At 39.4% G+C, this 20,714-nt stretch overlaps 1 protein-coding gene across 4 annotated transcripts in view; it reads right to left on the bottom strand.

Annotated features, from left to right (window-relative positions):
- Positions 1-20,714, bottom strand: part of Parp8 (poly(ADP-ribose) polymerase family member 8) — a 186,628-nt gene that overhangs the window by 44,741 nt on the left and 121,173 nt on the right. For all 4 annotated transcript variants that reach the window (XM_037209427.1, XM_037209428.1, XM_028885372.2 and 1 more), the window contains 5 exons: positions 19,253-19,313; positions 18,743-18,833; positions 10,752-10,818; positions 2,385-2,510; positions 1,346-1,904 (listed from right to left, as the gene is read on the bottom strand). In XM_037209427.1, the coding sequence (XP_037065322.1) occupies positions 1,346-1,904; positions 2,385-2,510; positions 10,752-10,818; positions 18,743-18,833; positions 19,253-19,313 (904 nt within the window). The remainder of the gene's footprint in view (positions 1-1,345; positions 1,905-2,384; positions 2,511-10,751; positions 10,819-18,742; positions 18,834-19,252; positions 19,314-20,714) is intronic.

The following is a 20,714-nucleotide window of genomic DNA, read 5'->3' as shown; positions in this document are numbered from 1 at the left end:
AAAAATCACAACTTCTACCTTTTTTTTTCAGAAATGAATGCAGAAGGCCAATGAGTATTGTAAGCTGTTATGATATTAAAACACTGAATTTCATTACAGACTGATTTTGTCATATTTGCATAATCTGCTATATTTGCCTAAACAAAATGATATTCTTAATTTCTCATTTTTAGTAGAAATCTCTTCCATTGTTACATGAAAAGAAAGTTCGTTTATTCTATTACTGATCAAAAAACACCCACACCATCATTAGAATATTCAAATCTAATCAATGATTCCTCCAAGGAAAATTAGACAGCTGTTAGCAAAGCAACCCCCCCCCCCCGTACTAAACCTCTTAGCGGGCCAAGTACATGGGGGGAAAACGTGTTTTCTTTCACAAACTATCTGAAGTTATTTTTGTGGGCTTAGGAATTGATTGACATAACTTTCCCCATGTCATTAAAGCATACCTTTAAATGAACTTTTAGTATAGTCATATAAAATTATAGAGATTGTCAAGTTTAACGCCAACAAGTGTATTTTTACAGTGATATTTGTAAGTCAGTTGTAGGAGAAAATCTATGTATGGATGACTTCCTAAAATCAGTCTCTTGTTTTTGTCAACGTACATATGGCTGGGTATATCATATGCATCGTTAAACTGACACTCACAACATGCACATATTTAAAACAGCAAACAAAAACTTTTACCCGCCATTTCTGAATATGTAACTACATCTATAATTTAAGTCTGTCTGAAGCTGACTGCAATGCCAATCACTGGAGAGGTGAATTTTAAGTAGGGTTGATTCACAGTCAATACCAACCATACACTCATCAACTGGACCCACATCCTCCCACCCAAAAATATGGCTTTAGCATTAAAAGGACATCAAGAAAATCTTCATGTGAGACTCTTAGACGCTATCACCAACAATAATGTTCACAGACAAAATTCTCTAACACATAACTGAAATATTATTCTTAATTATAAGAAAAGTGTGGTCCTCCACTATTTGTGGGGTGAAAGAAAAGATTAAATAACCTATTTAATAAAGATTAAAAACTCTGTAAATCTAACTGAATTCCTTCTATTTTTAGTAGAATTCAATGGATAGGAATACAAACAGAACAGCAAATCAGTGATTACATTTTTTCCCCTGAACCAATACTAACTATTCTTTGCCACCTGTAAATACCTAGTATACATAAATAATATGCCCCCCCCCAAAAAAAAACCCAGCAAATTTAAAAACAAGTCAAATGAATCTTGCATCTTCTCCCAGGTCTTATAAAAAAAATGCATACAAATCCCCTGCCCCTTCGCTACATTTAAGAAGACAAGATCAAAGTGTTTACGCACAGGAGGCTGGGAAGAAGACGATGATGGTGTTAAAATACCGATAAGCCCTGAGGTAAGCGAGAGCCTCCTGCCCTCTGCATTGGGTTCCTTGAAATGCTCTGTTTTCGATGACTTGGGGGCGTTGGAGTAAGACTTGCTGAGCAATTTGTGATTTTTCAACCCATATAACTCTTCCATTCTGAGATTACTGGAGTAGGACCTGCTTAGCAGTTTGTGGGGCTTCAAGCTGGTGTTGTGCTCACATCGCGGGTCTCCAGAACAAGAGCGAGTCAATAACTTATGCGATTTGAGCGTGAGGCAGTCTTCCTGCTTGCCCGCTGCAGGGCAGGGCCGGCCCAAGAGTTTGTGCGATTTGATGGTGGACATCGCCTGCTCGGCCCTGGGGTCGCTGGACAGCGAGCGCCCGAAGGTCCTGTGCGTCTTGGCGCACATGTCATCAGCTTTGACAGTGCTAGAGCAAGTCCTCCGCAGCAGCTTGTGCGTTTTGGAGATGCCGTCTTGTTCGGATTTCAGTTTGGATTTGCTTTTGCCACAACCAGGGGGAGGATAGCTGGGCGACCTTGAAGATGATCAACAATTAACACAGGGCAAAACTGGACCTAACCTCAGTGTCCCAGCTCAACATGTGCTACCACCTCATCAACAGCACACACACACCCGCCCCCGCCCCGTTAGGACCCAAACCAAAGATGGATGCAGACTGGGTCACAGGAATTCAGCCACACCTGATAAACACAAGAAGATTCTAACATGGTTTCTCCCTCCGACCTATCCCAGAACCCCATGAAGAACTGATTTTTGGAGGAATCTCTATGTCATGCAAAAACAAAATCTAACTTTCACAAATTTTACCAATATTGACGGTCAAAATAAATAAATAAGCACATCCATGTTTTTGATGGACTACCTATAATTTAGTATTTTGTTGGAAGTCATACAGAAAACAAGACACCTAGGCAAGAAAGAATAATTTTGACTGAGTATCGTGGCACTCTAAAGGCTGAGCACGAAGACAAGAATGAAGACACCGGTTACCAACCTGCGCAAGGTAGTAAACAAATGTAGAGGAGACTTCACCTTCTTCTCTGACAGCTTCTTACCGTGCAGGCAACTGGACTTTTCTTTGCTCTGTTTCCACTGCTGAGTTACAAACGTCTGCATGATCCTGGCAAACCCAAGGCAGCTCTGTTAGCTCAGTCCCAACACCATCGAAATGATTATTTCTGGGTTTTGCTTGTGTGCTTGGGAGGGGAGGGGTGTTGTTGTTGTTTTGCTTTGAAACTGAGGTCTCGATACAAAGACCAAGGTGGCCTCCAACTCCCAGAGAACAGGCAGCCTCTGTCTTCCTAGTACTGGGATTAAAGGTGTGTGCCACCACACACTCAATACTGTGTCCACCAATACTTCGGTATTATTTCAATGAGAACACATTATCAAGGGAAAATAACACAACCATGAGGAAAATGCTAAGTTAAGACTTGTACAAGCTTCATTGTGCAACTTTCATATTAAGGAAGCCAGAACGTAAGAAATTACCATGGCTTTTTTATGACAAGTTATATCATAGCAAGTGATTAAGAAACCTACTTATTAATAAATTAAAATAAAATACTGGCATGATTTCATTACCCAAATTACCAGAGAGTTTATGAAATAAAAGATTTAAAGAGAATCCTGAGAGTGGCCTTCAGGATCAGTTACTTTTATATGAATTATTTTAAGTGAAGCCAACTTTTCACTTGATTGTTGCATCTATGGTTTTTCTTCATGAAATAGAATACCAAACTGTAAAACTGTATGTAGAAACAAGTGATATAAAAATATATGGTCTTCAAGCACAGCCCAATCACCTCTTTATATGCTATTTTGTTTTTCAAAATTCTATATTCCTAAAATTTCTTAGTTATTATCATCAGGTTGGAATTTAGTAATTCTTGGTCTCAGAATTTTCCACAATATCTGCTTCCTTGGTGCTTTATGGGAAAGAATTCTGGAGTGCAAACTCTGAACTAGAACAGCATGTTATCTGCAAAGGACCTGAGGCTGTGGCTGTGCATCCCTCCTGTCAAGTCACAGGACAGGAAGATCCCTTAATGCTGATATCTCAGTAGATGTGAAATTTTACGATTACATATTACATGTACAATACATTCAACGTTTTTGCTTTCTTTAAAAAAAAATCCCTTCAAGTTTGCCTGGTTGTGGTGTACTTTCGCTATTTCAACAAACTGCTTCTAGGAGAGAAAATTGATAATAGTATTTGTTTATCAGTTAGACTATGCCAGGGACTAAAATAAAGCTCTGTAAAATAAAAGTGTTCCTCTTAGTTCCAGAAAATAGTTATTACTCCACACACTGAGATAAGGCATATGTTTAGGGGAGAAGGTGTGGCTCTTAGCAAGAAGGGCAAATTCTTCAACACCCTTCAGGTCTCAGCTAACCCAGCTCAGCACTTCTTCCTCTGTTGGCCTCTCTTCTGATATCTTTGATGTGTTCAGAGTCATGTCCGAATTATTTGAGGTCATTAGGTTAGGAGAAGTCAAGAGAAAGGGGAGAGTAAACTCTGCATTGACTGATTCTGTGATTCCAAAGTCACAGGAAATTTGCCCTGGATCGTAAGAACAGGGGATCTCTTTATTTTATTTTTATTTAATGTCTGAAGACTTCATTTACTTGATTCTTCAGGAAGATTGGAGTGTATTGGTATCACCATGATCACTATTTCTCCTTGTTCTAATAAAATAAAAAAACTCATTGAAACCATTTTTGTACCAATTAGACTTAAATTCTTTTCCTCCTATGATGAAGGTTCCTATTCCTGTGACCAGTCACCTAAGAAGGCTACCAAGTGCATCCTAGACAAGCTAATTGGAACCAAAGGTCTTAGCAGGTTAAATGGCCAAAATATCTCTCGCTTTCAGGTTGCATTGTTATTCCAAAGTGTGGCTTTACCTTCTAACAGTAGCTCTCAAACATAATAAGATCCTAATTGTCCTTAGTTGTAAAAGGAATCAACTGCTTCTTGAAAGACAGCTAATGTCACTGCTGATCCAACGTGTGTGTAAATGTATGTATACATGTATGTGTAAGTATATAATGATCATATATATATGTATATACATACATATATAATGTGATCGATCATATTGTGCTATGATCACATGTGCTATAATGACCTCCTTCTCATAACACAGAGCCACTGAAATATTTTAATATTTATTAAGAGAAGCACAAACAGGCAACTGATGTCTCAGCCACTTTCTGATCAAGGGTTCAGGGTCATCTGGACAAAAGCATGCATAACATCTGGACAAGAGAGTACATAAAGGCAACATCATGATTTACCGTCTCTTGATTTCAGAAGAACAGTACACAAGAGTAGTATTAGACTGTCACTGTAGTCATGGTCAGTTTTCAGCAAAAATCATCTGCTCAAAACCTTTTTCATGGTGTTGGTTTAAATTTGGGGTCATACAGTTCACATGTAAGGTGAATTTAGCGTTAGAAATGCAGAAGCACACAAATTAGGGACTTTTACCGAATTTTACATTTGCCTTTTACAAGTGTTTGAAGCCAAAGAAGACTCACACTATTTTCTCACCGTGAACAGAACCTAACCTTGATCAAGTAGGCATGAAGTCATACATGGCCACTATTTCTGTGACATTCAACCTTTTAATGGCAGACACCCCATCACATGGATCACCACTTTTTGTCAGATCAGCCATGAAAATTTTTAAGTATTTTTTCTTAAGCTCTTTTGTTGACTTGACGCTCACATAACAGTCACTCAGTGCCAAACACATTCCACAGTATACCCATGGCAAAAGGGTACATACGTTTATATGACAGACAAACCAGCACATGGGTCAAAAGGATTGACCTAGAAATAGATTTGGACTCTAGCATTTTCTGGTTGGCTGGCGTTAAAGAAACTGTTATATATGCTGGACTTCAGTGTCATCACTGAGGAACTAGGATCCTAAGAGTTCTTATGCATCCCAGAGCTACTGTAAGGACTAAGTGATTGACTGTGTGTCAGTACTTGGAATGGAAGTCACTCACACACTAAGCACTTGGTCCTAGTACCCCAAAACACCAGGGATGGATCACAGAACACACTGAATGTAGTTATCTACTTAGTAAAAACTGATCTGAACAGCACCATAGCCTGGATTCCAAATCAGCATTCTTTCCTATGTTTCAAGGAAGATAACCTCTTCACATCTGAATCTTTTCTTATGGACTATCATGAAGATGAGACTGGAAATTTTAAATCATGTTATTTAGGCTAGATGGGAACTGAAGAACCTCAGTCAAATCCACTTGTAATTAAAGAAACTTAATCATGTACTGGACAGAAACTCATCAAAAAAAAAAAAACATGAAAAATAATATAACCCGTATTAACAAAATCCCTACATAACTAACATTCATTCATAGAAGAAAGTAATGTTTTCAAAAACATTAACCACCAGGCCGGATCTATGAATTGAACTCTCTTTTTTTTTTTTTTTTTTTTTTTTTTTTCAGAATTTCTCTGCTAGCTCACTTGGCAGCCCAGGCTGGCCTCAACTCACAGAGATCGCCTGCCTCTGCCTCCCGAGTGCTGGGATTAAAGGCGTGCGCCACCAACGCCCGGCTTGAACCAGTCTCTTAAGCACAAACCTCGGCATACAGCTTTCTTTAATTTCTCAGGCTTACAACTACAGACACTGTTTCTTTGTCCAAACTCATGTGATACGCTCATGAGCCACTATAGGCAGAAAGTTGTTTATTTTGGGGTGTGTGGGCGGGTGTTTAATTCTTGTCTTGTTTTGATCAACCCCATCCCACTAAATAAATAAAACAAACAAACAAATAAATAAAAAGATGCTTTGAAAACAGAGCCAGTCCTATTGACGGAGGTGTGGGGTGAACCAGCACCAAAGTTGTAAGCATGGGAGAACTGTCCCCAATACTCATCTGCCATGTGGCCACATGGGCAGGGGAAGATGCCCCCCCCCTCCACATCAACACCTGAGGCAGGTAGGAGAGCTGGCCGAGGTCGGAAGGGCAGGAGATCTGCCCCTGCCTGCCACCAACTGAAACACTCAGGAGGGCAGACCCTGCATCTTGCCTGGGCAGCACAATAGAGCCAACTCCATTGGCAGAGGTTTGGGCAACCCAGTCCTGATACTGTGAGCATGTCACGTGGAGGCAAGGGCAGGAGAGAGATGCCACCCCTCATTGATGCCCGAGGCAGGTGGAAGAGCTGGCCCCGAGGTCCTAAGAGCAGGAGAGCCAGCACTGCCTCTCATCTGCTGCAGCACTCAGGACAGTGGTCCCTACACCCCACCTGAGCAACACAGAAGAGCTAGCCTTGAAGATATAGGTGTGGGAGATGGGAGAGCTGACCCTGAGGACTTAAAAGCAGAACTGGTCCCACACCTTGCTCATTTCCTCAAGGGGTAAACTCGCTGAGGCAATGCAGAAGAGCTCACCCTGGTGGTGAGGACAAGGGAGAGCTGGTGGGCTGACCAACCCAGCAACTATCCAGGCCCACCTTCTTAGAACTAGTGTTATGCGTTGGCCCACCCCATCTATGATCTGCTGCTGGAGCATGTGAAGGGACTGGCCTGGCAGACTCAAAGCTGCAGGATCTCCACAACTCAGGGCAACAGCAGGATAACCAGGAGGAGTCCCAGTGAGGGCCCGAGCATCCATAGTGCAGCAGCAACCAGATGCCTGGAACCAGGCCAACGATTCTTTGCAATGAACACTTGCAAGTAAAGATACATAGACAAAAGGGTTTACTACATGACTCTCTGTGTCACACTACAGCTTCCATGATGAAATTCCGCCCCCCTCTTTTTTTCTTTTCTTTTTTCTCTTACATGTTATCTGGGGGGGGGGGTTGGAGGCTGCAAAGGCAGAGGGCAAATATGCAGGGACAGGAAATGAATGTATGATGTGAAAGACACAAATAATAAATAAAAAGAAAGCTAAATGAAAAAAAAAAAACAGCAGTGCCATGGTAACATAATGTAAATGTGCCCCCATGCTCCTCTCCAAGATGGGTAAGCCATGGATTCATGTAAGAAAAGAAAAAAAAAAAAAAAACAAAGTCTAACTGAAAAAAGTAAATAAATAAATAAAACCAGTTGCACTGGAGAAGCTTCCTTAATTCCAGAACAGAAATTTGAAGATGCCCCATGTGAGTCTTTAAAAGAGAACATTGCTATAATGTGCTAAAGATCCCTTGTAAATTTAATTTAGCTTCAGAGACACAGAATGTTAAATGTTAAGGGTTAACTATCTGATGCTGCATTTGTGTGCGCATCTAGACTCAAAACTGAGCAGCTAAAAGAGCAGTCCCCCCACTTCAAATGCAATTATGCATAATTCATATCTGAGCAAAGTTACCTTGGTGTAGTGTCATTAAAAACTGGGACAATCCTAGAGGTCTAAGATACGGACAAGCCCAGACATCACATAAGACTTCCGGCACCAGTAAAAAAGGAAGCTGGCACAGAAAATTGTAAAGTGTTTTCTCTTAGAACATTACTCAATAAAGGCTGACATATGATGAAGATGAAAATTCATTAAACTGAAAGGGAAAGACGTGGGCCGCATCCTGATCAAGGAACTAAACCGCTGCAGTAGTGCACAGGGTCAGACGGGCTCTTACTAAATCAAGTTGATGGATCTGGAAGAATAAATAGTCCTTCAAGAATTCTTACGAATTCTAAAAGCTGAAATTCTGATAAGCACAGCACTTATTATTCACATTATGACCACAGTTAACTGGGGCATGCATATACGTCAGTATTTTCAGTCGGCTTTTTGATCCTTATCGAAAGATAGATGACAACAAGGAAGGATTGGAAGGCACAGTAAAGGGAAGCCGTGATGTTAAATTAAAACAGCCATGATGGGGACCAGTGAGATGGTTCAGTAGGTTAAAAATGCTCGCTGTGCAGTCTGATAACCCCAGGACTCACTTGAAATGGAAGAGAACTGACTCCACAAAACTGTCTTACACATACACATAGCAAAATTTTAAAAAGAAGATGATAGATAGATAGATAGATAGATAGATAGATAGATAGATAGATAGATAGATAGATAGATAGACAAACAGAAGGAAAGCTAGAACAGTCATTATGAGAACTAGAATACGGCTTATTCAAACTATTAAAATAGAAGTAGCAGGTGATCTAGCAACCCCACCTATAAGCATTTATCCAAACAAATAAAATCTGTAGAGAAGAGATTTCTGCACACTCATGTCTGCTGCAGCACTATTCAAAATGGACATGAGATAGAAACAAACGAAGGGCCCAATCAGAGACGACGACATCGGCTGCAAGTAAGTGCTGCAGAGCTGCAATTCCAGCACTGACACAGGCTGACTGATACTGGAGAGGCCAGCCTGGGCTACCTAGTCAACCTCTACCTGAAAGAAACCGAAACAATGAAGCATGGGCAAGGACACATGAACCATGCTTCCATAAAGCATCAGAATCCTGTCATTCACAAGGTCATGGATGGAACTGAGGGTCATATTAAGTAACCGAAGGCAAGTAGAGAAGAAAAGCTCCAGGTGCTCTCTTTTCTCTGCAGCATCTAAAATATGTTGGTCTCGCTCCTGTGCACAAGATAAACACAATGGTGTGGGGGGGGGGGGGCAGTACAGAGGTGGACGGCAGGGAGTTAGAGCATGGAGTACTAACTTACAAAAAGACAGGAATTAGAAGCTCTGTGTGCTGTTGCCCAGCACCATGATCACAGGTAAAGATTCTGTCTGTGTACTTCAAAAAGCTGATTTTGAATATTTTCATCACAGAGATGTGATGCTGAAGAAATAAATATTTTGAACTTGTGTAGAATCACCAAATGCTGTCCCAATACTGTGTGTAATGTTTATGCATTGCTAAAAAAAAATATTTTAAAAATAAAAAAAAATGATATTTACTAGGAAACAAAAATTTGTATTTTGGTATTATTGACAAAAGTATAATTTGTAAAGTGAACCGTCCCACAATGTGTGTGTTTTCAAAACAGTACGTTGTAGGTTTACATAATAAATGTATGTGTTATATGTTGATATGCTTTAGAGTTAAAAGTCAATGGATAAGAAAAGATCTCTCCTATTCGTATGGAGTGGTCTGATATCCTTTTATGGAAGGTTGGGGCTCATCTAGATCCTGTCTGAATATACAACTGTGTTCCCTATGCAAGAAAGCTCAGCAAAGGAGACAATGTGGACAGCATGGTTATTCCTTCAGGCAAACCACGAGTACTCAGGATCCACACAGTCTCGCTGGCCCCAACGTCTATACCTTCACACATAACAGAGTGTAACTGATTTCAGAGAAGCTGAAAAGTCAACTCCGATGTCTGTAATGCACCACTTTTCTTCTCAAAGACATAATGCATGCTGCCCTTGTATTCGGCTCTATCAATAATTTTTTTTTCTTTCTGCATTTTTTTAAACCCAAGATTTTAGGTAAAAACAGACTTAAAAATCAGAAAACAAAAGTGAATTAGAGTTTAAAAGAAAAAAAAAACACTATCAGTAAGACCCTGTGAGATTTTGACAGGTACAATAAACAAAAACTTGGTTCATCTTTTCTCAGCCCTCCCAACCTGTTATCATCTATTTCTACGTCACATCTATTAATGATAACAAAGTATGCCAGAATCTCAGTGACCATATAAATGATAGGTCATAAATGCTAATGATGACATATTAAAGAACAGACCTGCTTATACAAATAAATTCTAAGCACGGTATGTTTGGGGGAACCATGTCCATTTGTAAAAAGATAAACTGAGATACTATTAGTGAAGGACCAAGAATAAAGAGGAAGAAAATTCACAAAGGAGGGCTTCAAAGGCATCAGCATGGGAAACAGGAGCAGCAGTGAGACAGTGGGGGCTAACCAGCTACCATCCCCAGGCCACATGAATAAACAGCGAAAACCCCCACAATTGAATAGTAAGAAGGGGCAGCTGGAAAAGGCTGTGGCTCAGCAGGACAGAAAAAACAAATGTAAACAAGTCAGCTCAAGGTGAGTTCCATGGGAGAAAGCCTGGTCGCCACTAATGCATCTCCCTGCCTTTGCTTTTCTGCTGGGCCCACCAGAGAGGGATAGAGACCCCATGTTCACATAGGGAAGAAGGGTATAGTGTGGGGTGCGGAGGGATGAGTAGATGTGGACGAGAAGCTAGAAGGGCCCGGGAGGCTGGAAAGGAGCTTTGAGAACTGAATCCTGGATGCAGCTCTTTGCGCCAAGATGATGTCCTATCCCCAGGGACTCACTTGAAAGAGATGTGAGAGAATAAAAACTGAGCAAAGGAACAAAATGGAAATGCACTTCTCCTGAAAAGCAATTTGCTTTTGACTCTTCAGCAAACTTACTTTTTCAGCTGATGTCCCAATCCAAATCGCTCTTTTGTAGAAATCTGAAAGACATCAACTGTGGGCACTGGAAAGAGGGGGGAAAACACAGTTAAATACTGACTTGAAACTCAGTCACAAAAGATGACTGAATTACTATTAGTGAGCATGTGCCCATACACCCACACACATACAAAGTATGCACACTCTTCTTTGTAGCATTGCTTTAATTATATAAGTGTTAAATATAAGATCATTACAGGCTGTGTATCAATGTAAATATCTGCATATGTTACTGTTATAGCACATAGAAATATGAAGAGTAATCTTAAAATGAGCAATAGTTTCAACAACCACACTTAGGACAGTTCAGGGAACATTTTAAAATTATAAGTGAAACATGCTAGTAAATAAAACATAACTTTTTAAACAGTGAGCAATGAGGATAAACCATAGACTTAATTTTCACTGTACATGCTCTTGATATAGTGCATATTTCACTATATGCATTTGTATATACATACATATATACAGATGTGTGTGTATATACATTTAAATAAATAACTCTTAAAATTAGTGACTTACCATAGTTATTTGGAGACGTGAAAGTGATTATTTAACTTTAAGTGTTTTAAATTTGAAATCTTCATTTGGCATTGTAGTGGAAGAGTGAAAACAACAATAAAAAAATAAAAAGCATTCAAGCAGAGGTGCGTATTAAAGCTGTAAGTCTGAAATAGCCGTCATATACACATATGTACAATTGTAACGCCGGAACTACTCATGGAGGAGAGAATGCTGGGAAAGAGGCTGTACACGACTGGTGTTCAGGCATCCATCAATGAAGCCCGGTGAGGAACAGCCAAGAGGGTGGAGACTCCAGAACACTAGCTGAACACACATTCACAAAATGCTTTCAAGAAAGGGAAACAACCGATTAACTAATTAAGACGGCGAGTTAAGATAAGAACTCAACACTGGTCACAGGACTATTTAGCAACATTAAAGTCTTGGGGAACATGGATTCGTGTGTGAAGTGACGGCCCCATAATCTGGTCTGAGTGGATTTTAAGAGAGGGGAAAAAAAGAAAAGAAGGGAGCAGAGAAAACACTCATAATAAAATCTGACAGTAAAGAAAACACAGTACTTTAGGACCAGCTGAAAGGGAATTTGAGGTCAAGGGTTTTATTTAATTTTCCAGATTGCAAAAAGAAATGTTTCTTGATGAGAATCTTCTGGGAGGAAAAAAAAAAAGATGGAATAGTACCAGAAGGAAAGGGACAATTGCTGAAGTGTTGTAATCACATGAAAGGGGAGGAAAATTAGTGCACAAATCACAGTGTGACAGCACAGCAGCACCAAACGTGCCCAGAAAAATAAGGGTTGGGACAACTGGAGCCAGTGCGGTCCTTCTGCAGGCCACACTCAGATCACACATGCGCCACAGTTCTTAGCCCACACTGCCTACTCAGGGATGGAAGCACTCCGTCCCCTAGACACCCATCAGTTCCACTCTAAAAAACGGTCTAGCCCTTCCATACAAGTGAAGGAGACTGTAGACATCAGTCCAATCTCATGTGACCCAAACAAGATGTCACTGTATTAAGAGAAAAGTCCTGAAAATTCAGTGCAATATTTCTTTCAAAGAAAAGGATAAAAAAAGTGAGTAGCTAGCTCAACAGTTCAATGTGCTTAGTGCTCCAGCAAAGGACCGAGGTTCAGTTCCCAGCACCCACATTGTCATTCATAAATGTCTGTAACTCCAGCTGCAGGAGACCTGATGCTTTCTTCTGGTCTCTTTGTACACCAGGCATGCACACAGTGCTTGGACTTCATATGTAGGCAAAACACTCATAAAATAAGAATAAATCTTTAAAAAATAAAATGAAACACATTATGTCTCCCTAAGATTTCAAAGGTAAAATCTCCTCACAGGCAGATAAAAAGTGACTAATAAGAGAAGGAAGAGAAACCTACAGGGCCTTGGCCTACTTTTAAAGTATAGCAAGGTCCAAAGACATTGGAAGAATCAAAACCCTTCAGGGGAGAAAGTGTGTGAGATACATTGAGAAAATGGTAACGTTTGATGATGATGTTTGTCCGGCATATATTATAGGTAATTCTAAAAAGTAAAAAAAAAAAAAAAAAAAAAAAAAAAAAAAAAACCACAATTTTAAAACCTAATCATTGCATAAAAACCCAGACAATAAGTGTCAATACTTTTAAAAAAAAAGTCACTTTTAAGGAAACTATAAATAATAAATATTGACTCACTTAGTCACTAGCAATACAATCTAAATGAGCTAAAAACTTCGGGTATACCAAAACAGCTCACAAAATGCTACTTTAAAAATATTCCAAAGCCCAAGTGATACAATGACTAATACTGTTAAAATGAATGTAATTAACTATAACTAGTTCTATTTAATGAGTTAGTATAAAACAACAGTCAAGAAACAGCATGGAAGGTACAGAACTTCAATTCTATCTGTAATTTTCATTAACTCTAAAAGCATTTTAACAATGTTTTAAAAAACTTAATAACTTCCTCAGAACCAGTAATAATGAGTTGAAGATATAGTGAACTCTAAAGTCTGACTAAGCAAGCCAGTACTTGTGGATAAACTCATCTGAAATTGTTAGGCTTCATCAAAAGAGAAGGGAAAAGGAGGCTAGAGCTGCACTGATACATAAAACTAGAAACTATGACAAACATCCCTTTATAAGAAAGGTAAATATCACTACTTTAGAGATAGCTGTGGAGTGGTCATTCACAAAGAGAATTTCTATGGCAGTACACCAAACGCTGAGGAAACATGACCAAAAAAGGGATGGAAAGAATAAAATGGAGGAAGAATGCCATGAAAGAGTCTTCAGGACAAGACATGGCCACTGAACTCATGAACTCATTGCAGCTGTGGTTAACTGCAAAGGATCCTCGTAAGACTGAGACCCTGCTCAGAAGACCTTACCCCTCACTGGGGATCTACAACAGTGGTTCTCAACCTGTGGGTCATGATCCATTTGGACTCCTTTGGGGGCCCGAACAACCCTTCCACAAAGGTTGCTAAAAGATGCTTAAAACTATCTGCATATCAGATATTTACATTACTATTCAAAATAGTAGCAAAATTGCAGTTATGAAGTAGCAATGAAAATAATTTTATGATTGGGGGACACCACAACATGCGGAACTTCACTAAAGGATAGCAGCATTAGGAAGATTGAGAACCTCTGGTCTACAGACAGTGGGGTAACCACTGATAAGTTGCCCATGTTCCAGTAAATAACAAACTTATCAATGGAACCATAATTAAATTCAGTGGGAGATACACAGACATACACACAGACACACACACACAGACACACACACACACAGACACACACACACACACACACACACACACACACACACACGACATCAGAGTAGGAGGGATTTGTTGTCAGAAGTAGGGCTTCAGCAGAAGAGTGAAGGAGGTGAGACAGGATAATGGGGGTGAAAATGATGAAAATTCATTATATGCAGTCTGATCATGTAAGCAAAGGTATAGAGAAACCAGTAATGTGGTGCTTTAAACAAAAGAGCATATTAATGAAAATTGTTCAACATTTTCAACAAAACAGGGTTCTAATCAGGAACTGGACTTACAGATCACAAATTTTATGTTAACACATATTACTGTAACAAACATAACCATGTTTAAACATATTCAATAAAAATTATCTTTCTCTTTAATTTCAAAGTGTAAAATGCTTGCCCCATTTCTTCTATTCACAGAAAGATTAGCCCCAACTAAATACTGTACTTCAAATTAGTGTTGTTCATAAATTCTAAAACATAGTAGTAAATGCTTTTCAAAGAGAACTGTCAAGTAGGTCAGTCTAAATCTTGTATTAGTCATAAATTCTTACAAGTTCTTTTCACTATAAATGTTGGTACCGTCAAACAAAAACTATGAAACAACCCTAGAAGAAATACTGTCACATTTAATCACACTCCCACCTCCCAAGGCTCAGGGATCATCTCATTAGAGTGGGTAGAAGGGCTGTCAGCGCAGAGGTACTGGATGAATACAGGAAGATGGTATTTTCTGGACATGGCAAGTTTGCTGCAAACATAAATTCAGAGCAGCTGTGACTAAATGCAAAAGATCAAGCCAGACAAAATCCCAGAATGGATGGGAGAGACTCACTGAGATCTCCTCCTACCTCAGTGGATCCTGGCAGTTGATGGATACTGTCAAAGAGAGAGTGAGTTTTCCTCAGGGGGTTGAGAGACTACCCAAGCTCCAGTAGATGGCCTACACATCTAGCAACTTGCAATAGTACTAAGTGAATTTAGAAGGTTTTAAAGGAGAGAGACAGAGAAAGGGCTCAGGGGATATATATATATATATATATATATATGGAAAACTTATCAGGGGAGGAAGGGAAGGAATTAGAAGGAAGTGGATTTGATCAAAACGCATTGCATGCATTTTGAAATTCTGAAATATATGAAATTCTGAAATGATAAATAAATAATGTAATTACTGTCAACAGTATAACACTGCCTTCTGAGTAAAATTGAATACAAAAAGAGATTTTTCTCACCATTTTATCTGTTTGAAATAATCAAAATCATAAGTTAGGATAAAACTTAATTATCTGTCCTGGAATAATTGGTTGTTCTCTCAGGCACAGTATCTCTACCTCTACTCATATATTATATATCATAGTCCATTTTAAGTCAAATTCTTCCCCAAATTTTCAAGACAAGAAAGTCGTAACTATGGGAGGAATTTACTAGTAAGATGGATATATAAGTAAAAATTGAACAAGCCCTAATTTAACTAGTGTATAAGAGAATTATGAGAAAAATCAATCAAACCAGGTCTTTCTTATGTTAAATGGAGTAGCATAAGAAAGTTGAGGCGAAGTTTGCTATAAAAAGAAGAGTCTGAGCACTTCCCTAGCAAGTGGAAGGCCCTGGGTTTGGTCCTCAGCTCAGGGGTAAAAAAAAAAAAATAGGAATATAAAGCAACGCCCAGGGTCCTACTGGCTGGTCCCATAGTCCCACCCTGTGAGAGAAAGGGAGCGAAAGGCCACCAATATCAAGTGCATCTCATACAAGGGGCAACTGAACCACAAGAAAGAGAGTAGGTTCTAGGAGACTGACAGTGTGGAGCCAGGTTGGTCGGGCAGGGCCTCCACCCTCAAGAGGCTGTGGCTCCTCTCCTGCCCTGCCCATGTTAGGATAATGTTGGAACACGGTCCATGAATGCAGCTATGTGAGATTTCTGAGACCTTGAGAGAAAACTCCAAGGAAACAAGACAAGAGTCTTGTAATCTCTGTTCCTCCATAACATGGGCTGTTCTTGGCATTGATTTTGTACTCCTCCCAGATGTAATAACAAGAGTGGGCGCTTTTTTAGATTACCCACCATCTTATCCATAATAATTTGGAATGATGTTTCCAAGCATGGGTTGTCCTCTTGACTGTATGTAGCTTGAACTAAGGTGACCTTGCCCTCCTGACTGTATACAACACAAACCCAAGTGAACTTTGCTCACATGAACTTGCTTAACCTGCAGAATGCCCTCAGAATGTAAGTTGTCCCATGCCCTAAATAAAGTTGGCTATAGCATGAGACCACTTTCCCCTGCCAAATAGAGTGTAACAGGTCACAATCTCATGGAGACTGGAAGTGAAGATTAGGGGCAAACAGGTTATTACGACTTGCTCCCAGGAGAACCCAGTAAACTCAGTAAGTGAAGAAAAGACATGGCTGGAAAAAGGAGAGTAGCCCATTGAGAGCACAGATTGAGGTGCCATCTTTCCTTTGCCTCTGTCCTGTGAGTAGGATGGAAGCATGGATTACATCTCAGAGTTTAAGTAGGCCATTGTCCTCGTCTAAGTCATACCCAAACTGTGGGACAAGAATGCCCATATCTACTCTTCCCAGTAAAAAGTGCCCTATGTCTAAGGACAGTCTGCTTAGGGTCTATGAGCTGCTATTAAGAGCCATGCAGGGTTGAGGGCATGGTATAAGGATGCCGGACCAAAGCTGGCAAAGGAGCAATGTGTGTTGCATATGATTCACAGCCCACCTCTCCCACTGTCAAAACCTTTGGATCTCAGTAAGTGCAGAACTGTTTTCCTTTCCAATTCTTATTCAAAGAAAATGAATAAAAATTTACAAAACTTACATACTAAGTTGTGAAAAGCATTTCAGTTCCTGCTGGACTGAGGATGAATCTTGGACAGTCACTGACTGATGACCTCAGTAAGATTCAAAATAGATAGAAAATAGAATGGGAGTATACTGTGGGGTCAGTTACAGAGCACGGACAAAATGAATATATAGTGTGGACATTCAACTCAACACTGAATTATGAACTAAATCAATGGCATAGTAGATGACAGACTGGCAAAAACCCAAGTACTTTGATATGAGGAATAAAAGAAAGAGAATGACACACAGTATGAGTGATAATGAAGTTAGTTGTGATCAATACATGTGGTATGATTACATGGACACAGACTTCATTTCCATCTCATAAATAACTCCATTTTATTCCTAGTTTAAATACTAAAGGAAAAAGTTCAGACCGGACATCCCCATGTGCTGGAACCATGGTCGGGATAAAGTCAAGTAGGCATACCTTGTCTCAAGAAACATGCTTTTTTTATTGGTCATTGTCCAGCATAGTGAAAGGAGCCCAAAGACGTGGATACGTCAAGTGTGAGGCAGACTGTAGTCACTGACATGATAAAGGTGCAGACCAGATGATCCTGAATCCACAGTTAGTCATTTCTATACCCAGCATGGTGTGTTTCCAACTCAGTGATGCATTTAAACCCTCCAGCTTCACATCCCACATGACTGAAACCCAGTGAGACAAAGCACTGCAACAACTGCAGCTAAACCTAAGAAAGCCCATACAGGACGAAGTGTTGGGATGGTTTCCTATGCAGCAGTAGGTAATTAGATTAGCGTGAGCAGATGAAATGGAAGTATCATCGTATATGTGTGTTTGTGGGGGGGGGGGTTACATTCATTGGTTGAAAGACATTTTAGCCATCTCATAAATTTGGGCAAAATTTCTTTTTAGCAGAATCCCTTGGTTTTTTTTTTGTTTTATTTTTTTAAGATTTATTTATTTATTATGTATATAGTGTTCTGCCTGCAGGTCAGAAGAGGGCACCAGATCTCACTACAGATGGTTGTGAGCCACCATGTGGTTGCTAGGAATTGAACTCAGGACCTCTGGAAGAACAGCCAGTGCTCTTAACTGCTGAGCCATCTCTCCAGCCCCAGAGTCCCTTGTTTTTAATAACCATCAGTTGAATACAGCAGCACTGTCCCATAGGAATTCAAAAACCAAAAGTGCTGCTATGACCTCCACTTGTTACAGTTTTCTAAGCTAAATTCTCTGGGAGCCATGGGTGAGATTACCAGGAAAATGAAATAACCAAATCTAAGGTCAACCAAACATGTGTGTGTGTGTGTGTGTGTGTGTGTGTGTTTATATATGTATAAACTGTGCTACAACTGTACACAAAGCCTGTGAGGTTTTTTGTTTTTTTTTTTTTTTTGGTTTTCCGAGACAGGGTTTCTCTGTGTAGCTTTGCGCCTTTCCTGGAGCTCACTTGGTAGCCCAGGCTGGCCTTGAACTCACAGAAATCCACCTGGCTCTGCCTCCCGAGTGCTGGGATTAAAGGCGTGCGCCACCACCGCCCGGCGCCTGTGAGGTTTTATTGTTGGCTTTTTTCCTCGCAGAAACTGTTCAATTTATGTAAGTCTATGTAGTTTAGCATTATCTACTTTATTTCCTTAATTATAAAGGTGATAAATTTTATTTCCTTAGTTATATAGGTGATCAATCATCTTGCTTAGCACAGAACCTACACCATTATCAAAATACTTAACATTTAAAAGTCAGCAATCAGAAGTATCAAAGGAATACCCATTTTGCTTGAAGCACAGTACATAGTTAATCTTGAAACCAACAGAGAAACGAGACTAACCTGGGCCATTTAAATACTGTGTAAGTGAACAGTGTAGTCGGACGATAATAGGTTCTGTTCGAATCACTTCCCAGGCCACAGCAATCTCCTCCTGCACAAACACATTGAAAAGATAAGGTTGGCATCCTTTAGACCTTAAAACAACAAAGAAATCATAACTTTTCAACTTACACTAATGGAATGCATAAATTGCAAAGGCCTACAAATTATTTCAAAAAACAATGTTGTGTAACAAGGAGGCCAAAGTACTCTTTCATTTTTGCTTTATGTATGACAAATAAAAATGAGAACTTATATAATGAAGTACTATAATTAAAACACAGACGTTTCGGGATATATGGACAAACAATGAAAAAGATGTATTATCTCAGCTTCATTGATCAGTCTTCATAAATCACTTTAACAAAGCAGTATGTAATGGTGCTATAAAACAATCCAAAATTGAGTTTCTTAGGATAAAGATAAATATACTTCAAATGTGCGAGTGATATTACAGAAATTGATACTTACATCCAGAAAGCTGACATCAATGTGCAGATCAATATCTACGTCATCAATAGCTCCATATTCCCTGAAAGCAAAGATTAACATGAATGTTTTCATTTTCCTTAATAGTTAGTATGTGACTGGTTATTGTAATTAAAAATGTAGTCACTAATTCTGATTGCTGACTTTAAGATTAGAGATGAACTTGGATATGAATAAACTAAATCAGTATACTTGGACTGTCATCTCTTTTTGCCTATTTGTACTACAGAATATATTATGTATGTATTTGCATACATAAATTCAAGAGTTTCTTGGTCCATCATGGGACCAAACAGTACCCGTCTCCTGAGTCACATTAGTGTCCCTATGTGACTTTTCCAGTATCACTACCCACTGAGAGGACAAGCAGCTGATTTTAAGGGCAAGAAAGCAGTTTCTGACCTGAGGAGATAAAGGGGACATACAATAAAATGTTAATGGATTTTTCTTCTACCTTGGACATGAGTGGACTGGAAACTGGTCCAGATGCTGTTACTTATACAACCCTGTTTAGTTTCATGTCACTGTATCAGACTTCAGGCTACCTACACAAAGAATACAGTGTTGTATATGTTAAGTCAGCACTCTGCCTGTGAGATGTATCTCTGGGTTATATAAAGGCATTATGAAGACCAACTTTTGTGCAGCACGGTTTTTAATTAATTAAAAGAAAACAAATAAGTTGCCGGGTGGTGGTGGTGCACGCCTTTAATCTCAGCACTCAGGAGGCAGAGGCAGGAGGATCTCTGTGAGTTTGAGGCCAGCCTGGTCTACAGAGCAAGATCCAGGAAAGGCACCAAAGTTACACAGAGAAACCCTGTCTCAAAAAAACAAAAAAAAAACAAAAAAAGAAAGAAAACAAAAGTAATATTCTTCATATACATGTCTATATGTTCCTATAATTCTTATGAAGTTATGAATAGCACAGAAGATCAGGGATAAAATATGAAAATAACCAAAATTATAAAAGTTAATAGATAGTACTTAAATTGAGCTTATAGCTGGCAGAAAATATTCTCAGGATTTTATATCGATGTGATAATTTAATGTCAACAAAACATGGCTTGAGATATAGGTCAACTGAGAGACTCCTCACTAAGCATACATGAAACCCTGGGGTTGATCCCCAGGTACTGTATACAGCTAGCTATGAATGGTGGTGCATGCCTGTATCAACACTCTGGAGATAAAGTCAGGAGGATCAGAATCTACATCGTGAGTTCAAGGTCAGTCTGGATTTTATGAGAAATATAGGAGGGAAAGTGGGAGGGAGAAGGGAAGGTGGGGTGGGAACAGAGAGGGGGATCCATAAACATTACAGATAGTGTTTCTTACTATTTTCACTGTGTTTGCATATGCCTTATAAAGCAATAAAGTGGCTTATACATCATATCTCTGTAGCAATACTGGGACTTGAAGTTTGTATTTGTCAGTCATTTTACAA

The sequence above is a fragment of the Peromyscus leucopus genome, chromosome 11 (assembly GCF_004664715.2).
Source record: "Peromyscus leucopus breed LL Stock chromosome 11, UCI_PerLeu_2.1, whole genome shotgun sequence".
Classification (NCBI taxonomy): Eukaryota; Metazoa; Chordata; class Mammalia; order Rodentia; family Cricetidae; genus Peromyscus; species Peromyscus leucopus.
This window is presented reverse-complemented; position numbering and strand designations above follow the sequence as displayed.